General features: G+C 48.9%; 1 protein-coding gene across 1 annotated transcript in view; it reads left to right on the top strand.

Annotated features, from left to right (window-relative positions):
* Positions 1 to 2,913: 2,913 nt before the first annotated feature.
* Positions 2,914 to 20,566, top strand: part of LOC310823786 (regulator of G-protein signaling 17-like) — a gene marked incomplete at both ends in the record, with an annotated part of 30,260 nt that continues 12,607 nt past the window's right edge. Inside the window, one exon of the mRNA XM_083696639.1 lies at positions 2,914 to 3,020. Coding sequence (XP_083552765.1) covers positions 2,914 to 3,020 — 107 coding nt within the window. The remainder of the gene's footprint in view (positions 3,021 to 20,566) is intronic.

The raw sequence follows: 20,566 nt of genomic DNA, 5'->3' as shown, positions 1-20,566 counted from the left end.
AGTGTTAAGGGATTGGCAGACGTGCCAATTTCTTCCCTGAGCATACAAATGAAAAATGTCTTAGTCACAACCACAGCCTCAAACAACTAAGGGCAATGCCTAGTGCTGAGAGAGGAACAGCGGCTGAGATTTCAGAGTATGTCGGGGGAGCTCCTTCCTTAACAGTCACCAGGCTGCGGGACCTTGTGCCAGGAATTAATCGGAGTGGGCTCCGGCAATGGACAATCTCTCGGAATGGACTCTAAGAGACTCAGAGACTAAGTCTGTACCCGGTCTTTGGTCTCGACATGCTCCCTTGCATAGGTCTTCAGGTTTTAACGCTCCTCAGCGGGGAATGACCAATGTAGTGCTCCGGAGAGCTCCTTATATACTTTATTCCGACCCAACTCCTCCTATGGCCTCCCCTGGACGTATCAGCATCCAATGCGGTCATGGTGGTTTAGGTACTTTCCATGCGGGGTTCTCCCTTGGACTGGTCCGAGTTCGACTGAGGACACCATGCGCTGAGTAAGTTCACTTGAGGACTCTCTGCAGAACTCTGCAGGCCCCACAGGAAATTATTATCATTCAGGGGTCGAGGGGTATTGACTTGGCAATCGGATCCATCACCTCCGCGTCCAGTTCTGGCATCTCCAGCTGCGGTAGGCTCATCTCATCAATGAGGTCAAGGATGTCGACCCCGTTGATCATGTCCACGGACGTGGGTAGGACGCTCAGTAGCATGTCCCCGTTTCTGGATCAAGGGTTGGCATTGGAACATCCTGTTGCTCGGGTACATCATCCTTTGGTTCTGCAGGGAATAGGTTGAAGATGGAATTGTGCTGAGGGGCATCTGCAGCCGCGGTGAGCCCCAGCGGGTTTGGGATGAACTGGTCAAATGCAGCCACAGCTTGGAACATTGGCTCTGGTATGGATTCCTCGGGTTGTGCGGAGGTCGCTTGGTCTACTATCTCCCAACCAGGTGGTTCTGGAAGCCCACAGCAGATGAGACAATCACACTCCACGTGTGGAGTGTCGTCAGTTGGACTGGACAGGCTGGTAAGGAAAGCTGGCCCTGTTGTGGGAGCTGAACTGGAGAGCATCACTTCAGTAATGGAAAAAAGAACTCTGAGCAAACTGCTCACCATCATGAACAATGAAGGTCACCCACTGTACCACACCATCATCCAGCAGAAGAGCTTGATCAGCTGGAGGCTACGAGCACTGACAAGCAAAACTGACAGACTGACTAAATCATTTGTCCCCAGAGCCATACAACTTTACAATATGTCAATCAAGGGCAAAGAGATGGACTTCTCTGCATAACCTCCACCCTCTGTATCACATCATCATGTCACTGTTTCACCTCATTTAACTACCTCCCTCCACCAGCCTGGACTAAATGCACTTTAAAAATAGTCCATATTTATGTAGCCCGTATTTAGTTTTTAGTATTTAATGCTATAATTGCACTGTCTGCCTTACCTTTTTGCACCTCACCTAACTGCAAAGACATTTACAACTGCACCTCGCCTGTATACAATACTGCTAATGTTGTATGTTGTATGTGTATGTTATGTGTGATACCCCTATGTCTGTACGCTACTTGGAACCTGAATTTCCCCCTGGGATAAATAAAGTTTCTATCTATCTATCTATCTATCTAACAACCTGGCCCTCAACACTAAGAAGACCAAGGAGCTCATTGTGGAATACAGGAAAGCTAAGGCCTGCAGACACACCCCCATCTACATCAATGGGATGGAGGTGGAGCGTGTCTCCAGCTTCAAGTTCCTGGGTGTCCACATCTCCGAGGACCTCTGTTGGACCCTCAACTCTTCCACCCTGGTCAAAAAAGCGCAGCAGCGTCTATACTTTCTGAGGAGACTGAAGAAAGCCCATCTGTCTCCTAGGATCCAGGTCAACTTCATCGAGAGCATTCTGACAAACTGCATCACAGTGTGGTATGGCAGCTGCTCTCTCTCCGACCGAAGGCCCTGCAACGGGTGGTGAAAACCGCCCAGTACATCACCGGTGCCCAACTCCCTGCCATCGAGGTCCTCCAGCGCAGGCGGTGTCTGCGGAGGGCGCGAGGCAACAGTAGGGACACCTCTCACCCCAGCCATGGACTGTTTGCCCTCCTCCCATCCGGGAGGCGGTACAGGAGTCTCCGTTCCCGCACCAGCAGGTTCAGGAACAGCTTCTTCCCTGCAGCTGTTACTCTGCTGAACTCAGAATCCCAGCTAATCTAATCTCATCTCATGTACTGGAAACACTGCTGTAGAACTAGTGGGTGATATCCTCCTTTCGAGTCTGAGAAATTGCACTGCAACATACAGCAAATACAGCACCTAGATATCAAACCTAAAATAACAATCGTTGTCAGTAATCCCGTAGTGGTCAGTATAATTTTAGTAGCCAGGCGGTTGTGTGCTTGGCTTGCATTGGTCCTCGTCATCATTGGGGACCAGTATGACATAATTCTCTGTATGCAGTCACATACTGTATTTGCACCTGGATGTAGAAACAATTATAGGCTATTTCAGGACATTCATTTTTGTAAGAATCCTGCCCTCGCTGTGTTCTCTATTTGTTTGTTTTTATATTGGGGCATCTTGAGGCTAGACACTCGATTCAGAGCAGCATACAGTATACCACACAACATCTTCTGCTCATGTGTGAAGACATGTGAAACCCTACACATCCCTCTGTGTGTGTGTGTTGCTCACTCACAGTAGAGAGGATTTGGCTCGTTACCTTGGAAATTACCTTCCGAACATGTCATCAGTGTTTTGACATGATGACTATGAGGAGGAGTGAGTCTGTGACCAGTGTGTCTGGGTGTTTATTCCATTCACAGCCCTGTATTATAGACCTTTATAACCAGTGTGCTATGTGTTTGTTCCATAGCCTCGAAGTCTAAGTGGAGTTGAGATGAGGAAACGGCAGCAGCCTCACATTGAAGGACCTCCCCGTGCCCCCGGCCACCCCTGGCCCAACACCTGCTGCCTCTGCTGGTGTGGCTGCTGTAAATGCCTCTGGTACGTCTCTGTAGGTCTACAACATCTTTGATATAGCTGTTATGCGCCTCTGGTACACATCTCTGTTCTGAAGGCCTCTAGTAGGTCTCACCATCTTTGGTGTGGCTGTTGGAAAAATGGTTTTAAATGCCTCTGGTGGATTCCCAAACATCTTTGGTGTAAATGCCTCTTGTCAATCCAACATCTTTGGGCCTATTGGGCCTATGCTGTTGTGAGGCTTTTGCAATGTGAACGGAACAATGTAAATTTGATCTCTATGTTCTTACTGGTTCCTGTTTGCGTATGATGTCATGAGTATTGATAACTGTTTACTGTTTATTTGCATCAGAGCAATGACGTTTAGGATTTCAGAACGGACACTGTAGCCGTTGCAAATTGTTGCAAATTCCAAACAGGAGGTACAGTGTTATTATAGTGAATTTAAATGTTCTACATAACTTGTATGTTGTCATAATTGTATTATGACAATACATTGAATTTATATAGCCCTTTTTTTAGGAACCAGTGACTAGAAGCCAATGCAAGGAGGAGAGGCTGTGAGGCCCTTGTGAATAAAACCAGGTTATGGAAGTCACCACACCACCGCCGCCACCGCCAGTGCTAGGCTCTCCCTCCTAAGCCTGGGCCAGTACTAGGCTGCCTGCTGTCCTTATCTCCTCTGTGAAGAGCCTATTTCCATGGTTTCATCACATGCAAACTGCTGTAAAGAACATGGTGTATATTTAGCATGGGGAGAGCCTGTGGCTAGCTAACTCAGCTACACCAACACAATGGAGGACTTTGATGGAGGAAGAGAGAGGAAGCTGATATCCACCACTGTGGGGTAAAAATAGACCTTCAGTAGGCCTGCAGTGGAGCTAGGAGGAAGACTTGTACTGTAGGGTTTTGGTTGAAGATATGGAGGATTATCAGGGTTGAAATGTATAGGACAGCTGTTTGAAGGGCTTAATTAAATTGATTTCTGTAAAATCAATTCTGTATGCAGTAGCATGTAATTAACAGTTTATCCTCACGACACATCAAGACAAAGAGAGCGAATCTGTCTCTAAACATTCTGTTTTATACCTGACTTCCAACTACAGTATTTAAACTAAGAGCTTTTTTCAAGGGAACCAATCAGACCTCCATCCTAGTCATATGACACCTCAGCATCAACACATTGGTGGTTGATGGATGACCTAAAGGTCACTAAGTCAATAGATCAAATTGCTGCTAGAGTGTAGCTTCTGTCACATCAAGGTTTTTTTTTTATTTGATGGACCACATATAGGTCAATAGGTTAATCTTCATGTTAGGGGGGACATCTGCATAGCAGCTCTGCCCAAGGAAGGGCTGACACAGCAGGCTGCTGCCTCCTCAGCACGATCAGCAGTTTGTGTGTGTGTGTGTGTGTGTGTTTGTGTGTGTGTGTCACAAAGGCACAGCAAACCCCCTGGGGCCATTCAATGACCACATAAGCCTAAACCATACACACAGAGCAATCTGTTTCAAGGGGTGTGTCTTCATTATCTGGGTGTTAACTTTTTTTTTTCTGGTTAGAAATAGAGGACTGTCAGAGCAAAGTCTTGTATCAAGTCTCTCTCATAGCAGTATGATACGATCTGACAGACTAGAACCTATAATGGAGTGTGCACAAAATGGCGCGAGCATTGTAATTTCCACCTCTGTGGTATCACGAGTCATTTTCCGCAACCTCGTGAAAGGCTAACTTCGTCAGAGTATTATACACAGCGTAACGTCATCAGGACTAATTTACAGAGATGTTGTTTTCCCACATGAAGTAGCGCAAGATTATCAACTCGCCTCATCCGATGATTTTCTACTCGATGGTATGGCCTGCGCTAAGTCCATTCAAGATCTGCTGTACGTTCCCAAACGGTACCGGGGAGTAACCGGTGAAGATGCTGAGGAGGGGACCGTTACATTATCAAACGCTACTGCACCGATGTCATCACCCTGTGTTAATGTGTCACCTATACATTCAGGGGATGAGAGCCCCCTGCGACATGTTGTAATTAACGAATGGGACAGCCCCGGTCATAGTTCTATGGAGAGTCTCAACATCCATGAGGAAAGCAGTTACAGCTCTGATCCCCAACCCCTCGAGTGAAGAAGAGGAACAACAGCCGAAAGAGGAGGTTGAGACGGGGGCTGCGGGAGAGGAGGCGGAGATGGGGGCTGCGGGGGAGGAGGAAGAGGAGAAAAAAGTAGAGAAGACTGTGGTGGGGGAAGAAATTATGCCGGCATCTCCATCTCCAACACGTGTGTTTCCATCGCAGCCGCTTACACCACCACCTCTACCTCCTCCTCCTCCGGTACCCACCTGCGCTTATGCGCAAGCGTAGAAAGGAGATTACACGGAGACCTCCAGGCTGGTTGAGCAAAAGGATCAGGACGGGGCCACGGACCCCCGATACAGATGAGGCTTGAGAGGTCCGTGTTTGCGTAAACAAACACTCTCATTTGGGGGCCCAATTGAGTGTGTCTGCAGATCACCGTACATAATACGTACGGGAACATTGTAAGGTTGATACCCAAGTTGCGTTCTTTTCTACCCAGGACCGGGAGATGGAACCTCAAGTGGTATGGACTCCTGCAGAACTTTACCATCTAACACTCGCAAATGCAAAAGAATTTTGTGACCTTTTCAAACTCAGAGCCACAACGCAGCAACGCAGATCCTACACAGCCAACAAATGATTACACAGACAGGTTTTTCTACTCCCAAGAAGGATACTGCATACTCTAATCAACGCAAGAGGTGTACAGTGCTGGGAGAAGATGCTGATTTGTTGCGTAAGGTTTCAATCGAAATTCTGCCCCAGCCTGTCGGTTATGCAGGTGCACCGGCACGCAACTATCCCGAAACCCGAGTGCTGAGACTCGAAGAAAACTATTATGAACGTCCAAATCTGTTATTGTATACGCCATGGCTGAGATACATGCTGCTTTTTACGGAAACATTGATAAACAACAGTTGCGAAGTGTTCTGCAGGCCCTCAGATGCCAGATTTTTCCACAGAGAACTCATTGATCTTCTCGAGCAACTTATACCGGGTATATATGGATATATTTATATGATATATTGATAATATTATTCAAGCCATTTTCATTTTTTCAATTATTCAAAATTTATATTTTTCAGATACTTCCGATAGCATGTGTACACAGTGTCTGGAGTTATACAGCAAGGCCTTGCTCGATCCAAGTCAACGGAAGAATCGGATGTGGGGACAAAGATATTGTCAAAGGGTAATTATTGAGTCCTGAGAATGATTTGATATGAAGATGAACAGGTTATGATTATTATTATTAATATTATCTTTCATTCTTATCTTTCTAATACATTTGGGATTGAGTGGTGAAGCCTGTTCTCCAGTCTAAGTAAGTTAATTGAATCTTGTTTAAAAGTAGCTGTTGTATTTTACTGTGGCTATCCTGCCTTAAGCTCTGGGACCTAGTTTCTATTGAAAGCCATCTGTTTGAAGCCAATTGCTGTCAATCTCCTGTGGGAGGGCCTGAACCTACTCTGCAAGGTATTCTAACTCCTGCTCACCTTGGACCAGGACTAATACATTTGGGATTGAGTGGTGAAACCTGTCTGGTCGTTAACTGATCGTTAGGTGGGAGGGGCTGCTACCCTGCTAGTCACCAGCAATTACAGAATCTGCATTTCTATCCTGACGGTCACAGAGCAACAGCCTCCTGACACGAAGACGAAGGAGTCAATCTGTGGAGTCCATCGAGGAAGGCCAAACTACTAAGTATTTTTATTCTATTCGTTTATTTTTTCACTACTCTGAGTGTATTGAGCGCTACCTACATCTTGGATTGCCCACAAACCCTCTCTCTATATCAGCAAATATCACACTGTGCTTTCTCCCCATTCCTGTTATTTCATCCCTCAGGAGGACACATCGACTCTACACCTCCCCTCGCAACCATTCCAATCTAATCTACCCACCATGCTCAACTGACCACGACCTCACCGTCGCAGGAGGACTTTGGAACTGCCAGTCAGCGGTCCGGAAAGCAGAGGCTATCTCAGCTTATGCCTGCTTCATGTCTCTCCACTTCCTTGCCCTCACAGAGACATGGATTACACCGGAAAACACAGCTACTCCGGCAGCCCTCTCTGATGCCTACTCCTTTTCTCATTCCCCTAGACTCTCTAGTCCTCAGCTTGGCCACTTCTTAGATGACATGGATGTCCTTCTCAGCTTCTTCCCCGAGGACGGTATACCGCTCTTACTACTGGGTGACTTCAACATCCAGTCAGAGAAGCTTCACTCGTCTGGAGTACTTGACCTCTCCTCCTTCGGCCTTACCCTATCCCACTCTGCCTGCCTTATGAGTCGGAGGAATCAGCTCAACCTTGTCTTCACCAGATCCTCCCATACTTCCAACCTTACTGTTATCCCTCTTCCAGTTTCTGATCATCATTTTGTATCCTTCTCCCTTCCCCTCAAATCCACCCCCTCCCAGTCAGTCTCTACCCACACTGTGTCCTCTCGTCGCAACCTGCGTACCATCTCCCTCACCGCTCTCTTTTTTTCTGTCTTATCTTCCCTCCCCTCTGTTGAATCCTTTTCCCTTCAATCCACTGATGCAGCCACCTCCACCCTCCTGTCCACTCTTTCCTCATCCTTCGACTCTCTCTGTCCACAGACCTCAAGGCCAGCACGATCCTCTCCACGTGCTCCTTGGCTCTCTGAAACCCTGCAAGCTTGTAGAGTAGGGCTCCGGGCAGCTGAGAGGAAATGGAGAAAAACCGGCCTCCCTGATGACCTAAAACCTTATCTCTCTCTCCTCCTCAACTACACCTCATCTGCATCAGCTGCTAAAGCTTCTTACTACCATTCCAAAATTCAATCCTCTGCCTCTGACCCAAGGAAACTGTTCTCCACATTTTCCTCACTCCTCAACCCTCCTCCTCCCTCCTCCCTGTCTGCGGATGACTGTCACCTACTTTGAAAAGAAGGTTGATGACATTAGCAGCTCTTTCTCTCTACCTCTCGTCAACAGTGCTACCTCTCCTCCCAAACCCACTGCGCTACACTCGGTCTCTGGTTTATCAGCTTTTTCTCCCCTCTCCCCTGATGATATTCTAAAACTGGTCACATCCAAGCGGGCAACCACCTGCCCCCTCGATCCTATCCCCTCCCCCTTTCTTCAATCCATCTCCAAAGACCTCCTTCTGTTCCTTACCACCATAATCAATTCCTCTCTATCCACAGGATCTGTCCCAGCTGCCTTTAAGACAGCCAGAGTCAAGCCTCTTCTCAAGAAACCAACTCTTGACCCATCTGCTGTCCATAACTACAGACCGGTATCCCTTCTCTCCTTTATATCTAAAACCCTTGAACGTGCTGTCTCTAACCAACTGTCTCACTACCTCCTTCAGAACAACCTCCTTGACCCTCACCAATCCGGCTTTAAGGCTGGGCACTCTACTGAGACTGCTCTCCTTGCTGTCACGGAGGCCCTCCACTCTGCTCGAGCTTCCTCCCTCTCCTCTGTTCTCATTCTTCTGGACCTGTCTGCTGCATTCGACACAGTAAACCACACGATCCTTCTCTCCACCCTCTCAGAACTGGGCATCGCTGGCTCTGCACTCTCCTGGCTTGTGTCCTACCTTGCCGATTGCTCTTACCAGGTGACGTGGAGAAGATCGCTGTCCTCTCCACGCATGAGCCCTCACCACTGGGGTCCCCCAGAGCTCTGTCCTAGGGCCCTTACTGTTCTCCCTCTGTACCAAATCTCTTGGCTCGGTAATTTCCTCACATGGTTTCTCCTACCACTGCTACGCAGACGACACTCAACTCTTTCTCTCTTTTCCCCCCTCCTGACTCACAGGTGGCAACACGTGTCTCTGCCTGTCTTGCAGACATTTCCGCTTGGATGTCAGCCCACCACCTCAAGCTCAACCTTAACAAGACTGAGCTGCTCTTCCTCCCGGGGAAAGCCTGCCCTCTCCAAGACTTCTCCATCACAGTAGAGAACTCTACTGTGACCTCCTCCCAGACAGCCAAGAACCTTGGGGTGATCCTTGACAACCACTTATCCTGTGTGGCAAACATCACAGCGACAGCACACTCCTGTAGATTCTTCCTCTACAACATCAGAAGGATACGTCTTCTCTCGCCTTGACAACTGCAACGCACTCTTGGCCGGGCTCCCTGCCTCTGCCCTCAGGCCTCTGCAGCTCATCCAGAATGCTGCCGCCCGTCTGGTGTTCAATCTCCCCAAATTCTCCCATGTCCCCCCCCTCCTTCACACCCTTCACTGGCTCCCGGTAGCAGCTCGCATCAGATTCAAGACCCTGGTGCTCGCCTACCGGGCAGCAAAGGGAACAGCCCCTCCCTACTTGCAAGCAATGGTCAGCTGCCCGATCACTCCGCTCTTCCACCTCGGCTGGCCGCCTGGCACCGCCGCCTCTACGTAGATACAGCAGCCACACTACTCGGTCACGGCTTTTCACTGCCCTGGCGCCTCGCTGGTGGAACGAGCTTCCCACTGCTGTCATGACTGCAGAGTCACTACCTATCTTCCGCCGTAGATTGAAGACCCATCTCTTCAGTCTACATCTTAACTGTCCCTCCAAAATACCTCTTCATCCCCACTACCCCCCTGTGCAAGTTTCTCTCCTGTAAATAAATACATTTAAAAAAAATCTTCCTTTCTTCAAGCATTGTGACTGCCAATAGCCCCAGGTCCTAACATAAATACATTTTTCTTATGATGACTGATGGATAGATGATTCACTTAGTCAAATGTATTTGTTGTAAGTCGCTTTGGATAAAGGCGCCTGCTAAATGCCGTAAATGTAAATGAAGAAGTTGTACGTCACATAACAGCGCAATTCCTCAATTCTCTTCTCTCTATCAAGTTGATAAAAGAATGCTCAGGCTGCAACTTTCAGCATCCCTTGGTGTGAAGACATTCCTGTTCACATTCACCTGCAGGACAAACGGTCGCGAGGCTCTTGGACACACACGTGAATTTCGTTTCCATAGCGGTGCCTATCATCCAACAGATTGTGATCCGGTTTGGGTTTTTCCAGACCAGAGCAAGAATCGAGTCTATCGTCACGGAGGTGGTATTTTCCAGCATCCAGCGATGTCGACAGAGATCTATTGCATTTAACCATATCCCTCACACTGCCAGAGCAACGTTATATTTCTTAAACGAGTCCCCGACCTTTTTGTTGTAAAACTCTGACTTAGTACTTGGTGGAGAAACCCTTGCTGGCAAGCACAGAAGTCAGACGTTTCTTGTAGTTGGTCACCAGGTTTGCACACATCTCAGGAGGGATTTTGGTCCACTCCTCTTTACAGATCCTCTCCAAATCCTGAAGGTTTCAAGGCTTTTGCTTAGCAACTCGAACCTTCAGCTCCCTCCACACATTTTCTATAGGATTAAGGTCTGGAGACTAGCTAGGCCACTCCATGACCTTAGTGTGCTTCTTCTTGAGCCACTCCTTTGTTGCCTTGGCTGTATGTTTTGGGTCATTGTCATGCTGGAAGACCCATCCACGACCCATCCTCAGTGCTCTGGCTGAGGGAAGGAGGGTCTCATCCAAGATCTTATGGTACATGGCCCCGTCTATTGGCCCCTCAATGCGGTGAAGTCGTCCTGTACCCTTAGCAGAGAAACAACCCCAAAGCATAATGTTTCCACCTCCGTGTTTGACAGTGGGGATGGTGTTCTTGGGATTGTAGCATTCAGCATTTCTCTCCCTCCAAACACGAAGAGTTGAATTTATGCCAAAGAGTTCAATTTTGGTCTCATCTGACCACATCATCTTCTCCCAAGCCTTCTCTGAATCATTTAGGTGTTCATTGGCAAACTTCAGATGGGCCTGTACATGTGCCTTCTTGAGCAGGGGGACCTTGCGGGCACTGCAGGATTTCAATCCGTTACGGTGTAGTGTGTTACCAATGGTTTTCTTGGTGACTGTGGTCCCAGCTGCCTTGAGATCATTACCAAGCTCCTCCCGTGTAGTTCTGGGCTGATCCCTCACCCTTCTCATGATCATTCTTACCCCACGAGGCGAGATCTTGCATGGAGCTCCAGGCCGAGGGCGATTGATGGTTATTTTGTATTTCTTCCATTTTCTAATAATTGCACCAACAGTTGTCTTCTCACCAAGCTTCTTGCTGATGGTCTTGTAGCCCATCCCAGCCTTGTGCAGGTCTACAACTCTTACCCTGATGTCCTTTGAATGTTCTTTGGTCTTGCCCATGGTGGTGGAGAGGTTGGAATGGAAGAGATTGATTCTATTGACAGGGTCTTTTATACCCATAACAAGCAGAGATTAGGAGTACTTTTCCTAAAGTGACAGGACTAATCTGTGTGCCTCATGGGCATATAACCGGTCTGTATGAGCCAGAATTCTTGCTGGTTTGTAGGGGATCAAATACTTATTTCCTTCGATCAAATGCAAATTAATTTATAACTTTATATAATATGTTTTTCTGGACTTTTTTTTTTGATATTCTGTGTCTATTTGTTAAAATAAAAGTACCATAAAAATTATAGATCGGTCATTTCTTTGTAATCGGGCAAACTAACAAAATCAGCAGGGGATCAAATAATTATTTCCCCCACTGTATATACTGCTCTCTCTCTCTCTCTCTCTACTCTCCGACCCCTGTACACACAGACACAAAATGGTGATTATTATTGTTTATTTTGTCTTTTTCATGCTTACAAAAGAATAATTCAATATATATTGAATACGTGTTCGCAAAAAACACTTATGAATAAAAGAAACGATTGAAAGTATACTTTTTCAAGACTGAATACAAAACTAAAAGTGTACAATACATGCGTGAAAGCATTAAGCGAGCAGTTGAATACGTGTGTTTGCAAAAACAAAAAATGGCTTATGAATACAAGAAACGTTTGAATACGCATACAAGTTAGACACCCACCGAGCTCTCGCACTCCCTCGTACAGAGGATGTGAGGTGTCTGAAGGTTCAATAGGTCCGGCTGCAAGCATGGCCGAATCTGTAATTAATGCACCATATTGAGTCATTAGGAAATTGAAAAGCTCCACACCTCTACTTGTGACTGAAAAAACTATCATAGACTATGACCGGTTGAGCTAATGACACGCAAACACAATTGTGTAAAATAATTTCACAATCCTTTTGAACAGACTCTCAATCTATCTGTTCGGAGGGGGGGTCTAGGGCCCACTTGACAAACTTTTAACATCACCCGCTTGACGAAGGAGCTAACCTGGTCCAGAAAGGCTAATTGAAAGCGTTGAATAATCTCTTGCTCTGGCAGTGTGAGGGATATGGTTAAATGCAATAGATCTCTGTCGACATCGCTGGATGCTGGAAAATACCACCTCCGTGACGATAGACTCGATTCTTGCTCTGGTCTGGAAAAACCCAAACCGGATCACAATCTGTTGGATGATAGGCACCGCTATGGAAACGAAATTCACGTGTGTGTCCAAGAGCCTCGCGACCGTTTGTCCTGCAGGTGAATGTGAACAGGAATGTCTTCACACCAAGGGATGCTGAAAGTTGCAGCCTGAGCATTCTTTTATCAACTTGATAGAGAGAAGAGAATTGAGGAATTGCGCTGTTATGTGACGTACAACTTCTTCATTTACATTTACGGCATTTAGCAGGCGCCTTTATCCAAAGCGACTTACAACAAATACATTTGACTAAGTGAATCATCTATCCATCAGTCATCATAAGAAAAATGTATTTATGTTAGGACCTGGGGCTATTGGCAGTCACAATGCTTGAAGAAAGGAAGATTTTTTTTAAATGTATTTATTTACAGGAGAGAAACTTGCACAGGGGGGTAGTGGGGATGAAGAGGTATTTTGGAGGGACAGTTAAGATGTAGACTGAAGAGATGGGTCTTCAATCTACGGCGGAAGATAGGTAGTGACTCTGCAGTCATGACAGCAGTGGGAAGCTCGTTCCACCAGCGAGGCGCCAGGGCAGTGAAAAGCCGTGACCGAGTAGTGTGGCTGCTGTATCTACGTAGAGGCGGCGGTGCCAGGCGGCCAGCCGAGGTGGAAGAGCGGAGTGATCGGGCAGCTGACCATTGCTTGCAAGTAGGGAGGGGCTGTTCCCTTTGCTGCCCGGTAGGCGAGCACCAGGGTCTTGAATCTGATGCGAGCTGCTACCGGGAGCCAGTGAAGGGTGTGAAGGAGGGGGGGGACATGGGAGAATTTGGGGAGATTGAACACCAGACGGGCGGCAGCATTCTGGATGAGCTGCAGAGGCCTGAGGGCAGAGGCAGGGAGCCCGGCCAAGAGTGCGTTGCAGTTGTCAAGGCGAGAGAAGACGTATCCTTCTGATGTTGTAGAGGAAGAATCTACAGGAGTGTGCTGTCGCTGTGATGTTTGCCACACAGGATAAGTGGTTGTCAAGGATCACCCCAAGGTTCTTGGCTGTCTGGGAGGAGGTCACAGTAGAGTTCTCTACTGTGATGGAGAAGTCTTGGAGAGGGCAGGCTTTCCCCGGGAGGAAGAGCAGCTCAGTCTTGTTAAGGTTGAGCTTGAGGTGGTGGGCTGACATCCAAGCGGAAATGTCTGCAAGACAGGCAGAGACACGTGTTGCCACCTGTGAGTCAGGAGGGGGGAAAAGAGAGAAAGAGTTGAGTGTCGTCTGCGTAGCAGTGGTAGGAGAAACCATGTGAGGAAATTACCGAGCCAAGAGATTTGGTACAGAGGGAGAACAGTAAGGGCCCTAGGACAGAGCTCTGGGGGACCCCAGTGGTGAGGGCTCATGCGTGGAGAGGACAGCGATCTTCTCCACGTCACCTGGTAAGAGCAATCGGCAAGGTAGGACACAAGCCAGGAGAGTGCAGAGCCAGCGATGCCCAGTTCTGAGAGGGTGGAGAGAAGGATCGTGTGGTTTACTGTGTCGAATGCAGCAGACAGGTCCAGAAGAATGAGAACAGAGGAGAGGGAGGAAGCTCGAGCAGAGTGGAGGGCCTCCGTGACAGCAAGGAGAGCAGTCTCAGTAGAGTGCCCAGCCTTAAAGCCGGATTGGTGAGGGTCAAGGAGGTTGTTCTGAAGGAGGTAGTGAGACAGTTGGTTAGAGACAGCACGTTCAAGGGTTTTAGATATAAAGGAGAGAAGGGATACCGGTCTGTAGTTATGGACAGCAGATGGGTCAAGAGTTGGTTTCTTGAGAAGAGGCTTGACTCTGGCTGTCTTAAAGGCAGCTGGGACAGATCCTGTGGATAGAGAGGAATTGATTATGGTGGTAAGGAACAGAAGGAGGTCTTTGGAGATGGATTGAAGAAAGGGGGAGGGGATAGGATCGAGGGGGCAGGTGGTTGCCCGCTTGGATGTGACCAGTTTTAGAATATCATCAGGGGAGAGGGGAGAAAAAGCTGATAAACCAGAGACCGAGTGTAGCGCAGTGGGTTTGGGAGGAGAGGTAGCACTGTTGACGAGAGGTAGAGAGAAAGAGCTGCTAATGTCATCAACCTTCTTTTCAAAGTAGGTGACAGTCATCCGCAGACAGGGAGGAGGGAGGAGGAGGGTTGAGGAGTGAGGAAAATGTGGAGAACAGTTTCCTTGGGTCAGAGGCAGAGGATTGAATTTTGGAATGGTAGTAAGAAGCTTTAGCAGCTGATGCAGATGAGGTGTAGTTGAGGAGGAGAGAGAGATAAGGTTTTAGGTCATCAGGGAGGCCGGTTTTTCTCCATTTCCTCTCAGCTGCCCGGAGCCCTACTCTACAAGCTTGCAGGGTTTCAGAGAGCCAAGGAGCACGTGGAGAGGATCGTGCTGGCCTTGAGGTCTGTGGACAGAGAGAGTCGAAGGATGAGGAAAGAGTGGACAGGAGGGTGGAGGTGGCTGCATCAGTGGATTGAAGGGAAAAGGATTCAACAGAGGGGAGGGAAGATAAGACAGAAAAAAAGAGAGCGGTGAGGGAGATGGTACGCAGGTTGCGACGAGAGGACACAGTGTGGGTAGAGACTGACTGGGAGGGGGTGGATTTGAGGGGAAGGGAGAAGGATACAAAATGATGATCAGAAACTGGAAGAGGGATAACAGTAAGGTTGGAAGTATGGGAGGATCTGGTGAAGACAAGGTTGAGCTGATTCCTCCGACTCATAAGGCAGGCAGAGTGGGATAGGGTAAGGCCGAAGGAGGAGAGGTCAAGTACTCCAGACGAGTGAAGCTTCTCTGACTGGATGTTGAAGTCACCCAGTAGTAAGAGCGGTATACCGTCCTCGGGGAAGAAGCTGAGAAGGACATCCATGTCATCTAAGAAGTGGCCAAGCTGAGGACTAGAGAGTCTAGGGGAATGAGAAAAGGAGTAGGCATCAGAGAGGGCTGCCGGAGTAGCTGTGTTTTCCGGTGTAATCCATGTCTCTGTGAGGGCAAGGAAGTGGAGAGACATGAAGCAGGCATAAGCTGAGATAGCCTCTGCTTTCCGGACCGCTGACTGGCAGTTCCAAAGTCCTCCTGCGACGGTGAGGTCGTGGTCAGTTGAGCATGGTGGGTAGATTAGATTGGAATGGTTGCGAGGGGAGGTGTAGAGTCGATGTGTCCTCCTGAGGGATGAAATAACAGGAATGGGGAGAAAGCACAGTGTGATATTTGCTGATATAGAGAGAGGGTTTGTGGGCAATCCAAGATGTAGGTAGCGCTCAATACACTCAGAGTAGTGAAAAAATAAACGAATAGAATAAAAATACTTAGTAGTTTGGCCTTCCTCGATGGACTCCACAGATTGACTCCTTCGTCTTCGTGTCAGGAGGCTGTTGCTCTGTGACCGTCAGGATAGAAATGCAGATTCTGTAATTGCTGGTGACTAGCAGGGTAGCAGCCCCTCCCACCTAACGATCAGTTAACGACCAGACAGGTTTCACCACTCAATCCCAAATGTATTAGTCCTGGTCCAAGGTGAGCAGGAGTTAGAATACCTTGCAGAGTAGGTTCAGGCCCTCCCACAGGAGATTGACAGCAATTGGCTTCAAACAGATGGCTTTCAATAGAAACTAGGTCCCAGAGCTTAAGGCAGGATAGCCACAGTAAAATACAACAGCTACTTTTAAACAAGATTCAATTAACTTACTTAGACTGGAGAACAGGCTTCACCACTCAATCCCAAATGTATTAGAAAGATAAGAATGAAAGATAATATTAATAATAATAATCATAACCTGTTCATCTTCATATCAAATCATTCTCAGGACTCAATAATTACCCTTTGACAATATCTTTGTCCCCACATCCAATTCTTCCGTTGACTTGGATCGAGCAAGGCCTTGCTGTATAACTCCAGACACTGTGTACACATGCTATCGGAAGTATCTGAAAAATATAAATTTTGAATAATTGAAAAAATGAAAATGGCTTGAATAATATTATCAATATATCATATAAATATATCCATATATACCCGGTATAAGTTGCTCGAGAAGATCAATGAGTTCTCTGTGGAAAAATCTGGCATCTGAGGGCCTGCAGAACACTTCGCAACTGTTGTTTATCAATGTTTCCGTAAAAAGCAGCATGTATCTCAGCCATGGCGTATACAATAACAGATTTGGACGTTCATAATAGTTTTCTTCGAGTCTCAGCACTCGGGTTTCGGGATAGTTGCGTGCCGGTGCACCTGCATAACCGACAGGCTGGGGCAGAATTTCGATTGAAACCTTACGCAACAAATCAGCATCTTCTCCCAGCACTGTACACCTCTTGCGTTGATTAGAGTATGCAGTATCCTTCTTGGGAGTAGAAAAACCTGTCTGTGTAATCATTTGTTGGCTGTGTAGGATCTGCGTTGCTGCGTTGTGGCTCTGAGTTTGAAAAGGTCACAAAATTCTTTTGCATTTGCGAGTGTTAGATGGTAAAGTTCTGCAGGAGTCCATACCACTTGAGGTTCCATCTCCCGGTCCTGGGTAGAAAAGAACGCAACTTGGGTATCAACCTTACAATGTTCCCGTACGTATTATGTACGGTGATCTGCAGACACACTCAATTGGGCCCCCAAATGAGAGTGTTTGTTTACGCAAACACGGACCTCTCAAGCCTCATCTGTATCGGGGGTCCGTGGCCCCGTCCTGATCCTTTTGCTCAACCAGCCTGGAGGTCTCCGTGTAAGCTCCTTTCTACGCTTGCGCATAAGCGCAGGTGGGTACCGCGGGAATGGATGGGGGGATCTGGGGGTGCGGTAGCCGTTATGACGTCTAGGAATGGGGCGTCTTTGATGCTGGAGATCTCGGAGTAAGTGTTGGGGAAAGATATGGAAAGTAGTCTGGTGGTGGTGATAGAGGAGAGGGCGGACGAAAAGGAGGTAGAGGAGAGCTGGGTGTTGAAGGTGGAGGAGGAGGAGGAGGTAGAGGTGGTGGTGGTGTAAGCGGCTGCGATGGAAACACACGTGTTGGAGATGGAGGACATCGGAGATGGAGATGCCGGCATAATTTCTTCCCCCACCACAGTCTTCTCTACTTTGTTCTCCTCTTCCACCACCACCTCTGCCTCCTCCTCCTCCTCCCCCGCAGCCCCCATCTCCGCCTCCTCTCCGGCAGCCCCTGTCTCGACCTCCTCTTTCGGCTGTTGTTCCTCTTCTTCACTCGAGGGGTCGGGGATCAGAGCTGTAACTGCTTTCCTCATGGATGTTGAGACTCTCCATAGAACTATGACCGGGGCTGTCCCATTCGTTAATTACGACACGTCGCAGGGGGCTCTCATCCCCTGAATGTATAGGTGACACATTAACACAGGGTGATGACATCGGTGTTGTAGCGTTTGATAATGTTAACGGTCCCCTCCTCCTCCTCACCATCTTCACCAGTTACTCCCCGGTACCGTTGTGTCAAATTAACACGGGGTGATGACATCGGTGCAGTAGCGTTTGATAATGTAACGGTCCCCTCTTCAGCATCTTTGGGAACGTACAGCAGATCTTGAATGGACTTAGCACAGGCCATATCATACCACAGAGGTGGAAATTACAACGCTCGCGCCATTTCGTGTACTCCTCCATTATAGGTTCTAGCCCGTGAAATCGTATCATACTGCTATGAGAGAGACTTGATACAAGACTTTGCTCTGACAGCCCTCAATTTCTAACCAGAAAAAAAAAGTTAACACCCAGATAATGAACACCCTTGGAACAGATTGCTCTGTGTGTATGGTTTAGGCTTATGTGGTCATTGAATGGCCACAGGGGGTTTGCTGTGCCTTTGTGCCAGCTGTGAGACGTTGTGGGTGTCTTACTCATAAAAAAAAAGTTAACACTCGGCATAAACACATTCACTCCTTTCTACAATCACCCATTGAGTCCTGTTACACACACACACACAGGAGGCAGCAGCCTGCTGTGTCACACGCACGCGCACACACACACACACACACACACACACACACACACAGACAATTGCTGATCGTGCTGAGGAGGCAGCAGCCTGCTGTGTCAGCCCTCCCTTGGGCAGAGCTGCTATGCAGATGTCCCCCCAAACATTAAGATTAACCTATTATGATAAACCTATTGGCCTATATGTGGTTGTAACGATGTCCGTTTATACACAGAGGCAGACGCAGCGTTACGGTAAGGGAATCTCTCCCGTTTATTCATATAGGTCGTCAATTGTCCTTTTGGCTTTCCAGCCTCCTTGATGATTACTCGGCGACTTTGCAGTCGTCTCTTTTCTCTCTCTCTCGTTCCGCCGTTCCCAGCTCACCTCGCCTACTGAAATGGCAGAAGCACACACATCTTAAACATTCGCCGGCGAGACTTAATTTGCAGCAGGTGTGCAACAAAAGTCTCGCCGACACAACCCCGGCCACGGTCCTGTAGCTCCCTCTACAGGCCGAACGCTGCATGTCCCCCCACATACCCCCACCGCCCGACACAGGCCGGGGAACCGACGGCCGACGACCTACTCCCCCCCCCCTGCACGGGAGAGGAAGTCTGCCACGACCATCTGCGCACCCGGTCTGTGCACGACGGAAAAGTTGAAGGGCTGCAACGCGAGGTACCACCGGGTGATCCTCGCGTTTACATCCTTCATGCGGTGGAGCCACTGGAGGGGGGCATGGTCGGAGTAGAGGGTGAAGGCGCGACCCAGCAGGTAGTAGCGGAGGGTGCCGACCGCCCACTTGATGGCCAGGCACTCCTTCTCCACGGTGCTGTACCGGCCCTCCCTCTCCGACAGCTTGCGGCTCAGGTACAGCACCGGCCGGTCGGCCCCCTCCACGCGCTGGGTCAGTACTGCTCCCAGCCCTCTATCCGACGCGTCCGTCTGTAGGGAGAAAGGGAGGTTAAAATCAGGCGCATACAGGACCGTTTCTCCACAAAGAGCCCCCTTAAGGGCCTCGAACGACCCCTGGCACTGGCCCGACCATTGGACCGGATCCGGGGCACCCTTCCGGGTGAGGTCCGTCAAGGGACTGGCCAGCTCCGAAAACCCTGGTACGAACTGGCGGTAATATCCCGCCAGCCCCAGGAAGGCCCTCACCTCCTTCTTTGTCTTGGGCCGGGGAGAGGCGGCGATGGCCGCAGTCTTTTCAATCTGCGGCCGCACCTCCCCCCGTCCCAAGTGGTACCCCAGATACCGGATCTCCCTCCGCCCGATCACGCACTTTTTCGGGTTGGCCGTCAGCCCCGCCTGCCTCAGGGACCGCAGAACAGCAGCCACACTCCGCACATGCTGCGGCCAGGTGTCACTGTGAATGACAATGTCATCTAGGTAGGCCGCAGCATAGGCGGCGTGCGGCCGCAGAATACGGTCCATGAGGCGCTGAAAAGTGGCTGGGGCTCCGAACAACCCGAAAGGGAGCACGGTGAACTGGAATAACCCGAGCGGAGTGGAGAATGCCGTTTTCTCCCGGGACACCGGCGAGAGTTGAATCTGCCAGTATCCCTTCGTGCAATCCAATGTCGTGAAGTACCTGGCCGTACCAAGCCGGTCCAAGAGCTCGTCGACCCGGGGCATCGGATAGGCATCGAACTTGGAGACCGCATTAACCCGTCTATAATCCACACAGAACCGTATAGCCCCATCTGGCTTGTTGACAAGCACGATGGGGCTACACCAATCACTGCGGGACTCCTCGACCACACCCAGCTCCAGCATGGCTTCCAACTCCGTGCACACAACGTTTCGTTAGGGACGCGTGCGCACCGTTAAACCCGGCTGCGTTTCTATATGGTGGTCGATGAGCGTAGTCCGACCGGGCAGGGGAGAGAACACGTCAGCGAACTTAAGCTGCAAATCTGCAACGTCCGCGGCCTGGCTAGCAGAGAGATGGTTATCAATATCGACCGGAGTGCTAACTTTCGATTTTGGGACTTCCGGACCGAACTCCTCTCTCTCCGGAATTACCGTAGCCAGAGCAACCGTGACCACGTCGTTCCATTTTTTTAGGAGATTGACGTGATACACCTGCAAGCTATCCCCCCGGTCCGAGCGTACAACCTCATAATCCACGTCCCCCATGCGACGTGTGACCACAAACGGTCCTTGCCACTTCGCGAGTAATTTCGTGCTGGAGGTGGGTAACAGTACGAGCACCTTGTCTCCCGGTGTAAACTCTCG

This window comes from Argentina silus (assembly GCF_951799395.1).
Source record: "Argentina silus genome assembly, chromosome: Y".
In the NCBI taxonomy this organism is placed as follows: Eukaryota; Metazoa; Chordata; class Actinopteri; order Argentiniformes; family Argentinidae; genus Argentina; species Argentina silus.
Note: the sequence above shows the minus strand (reverse complement) of the source record. Positions and strands in the feature narration are given on the sequence as shown.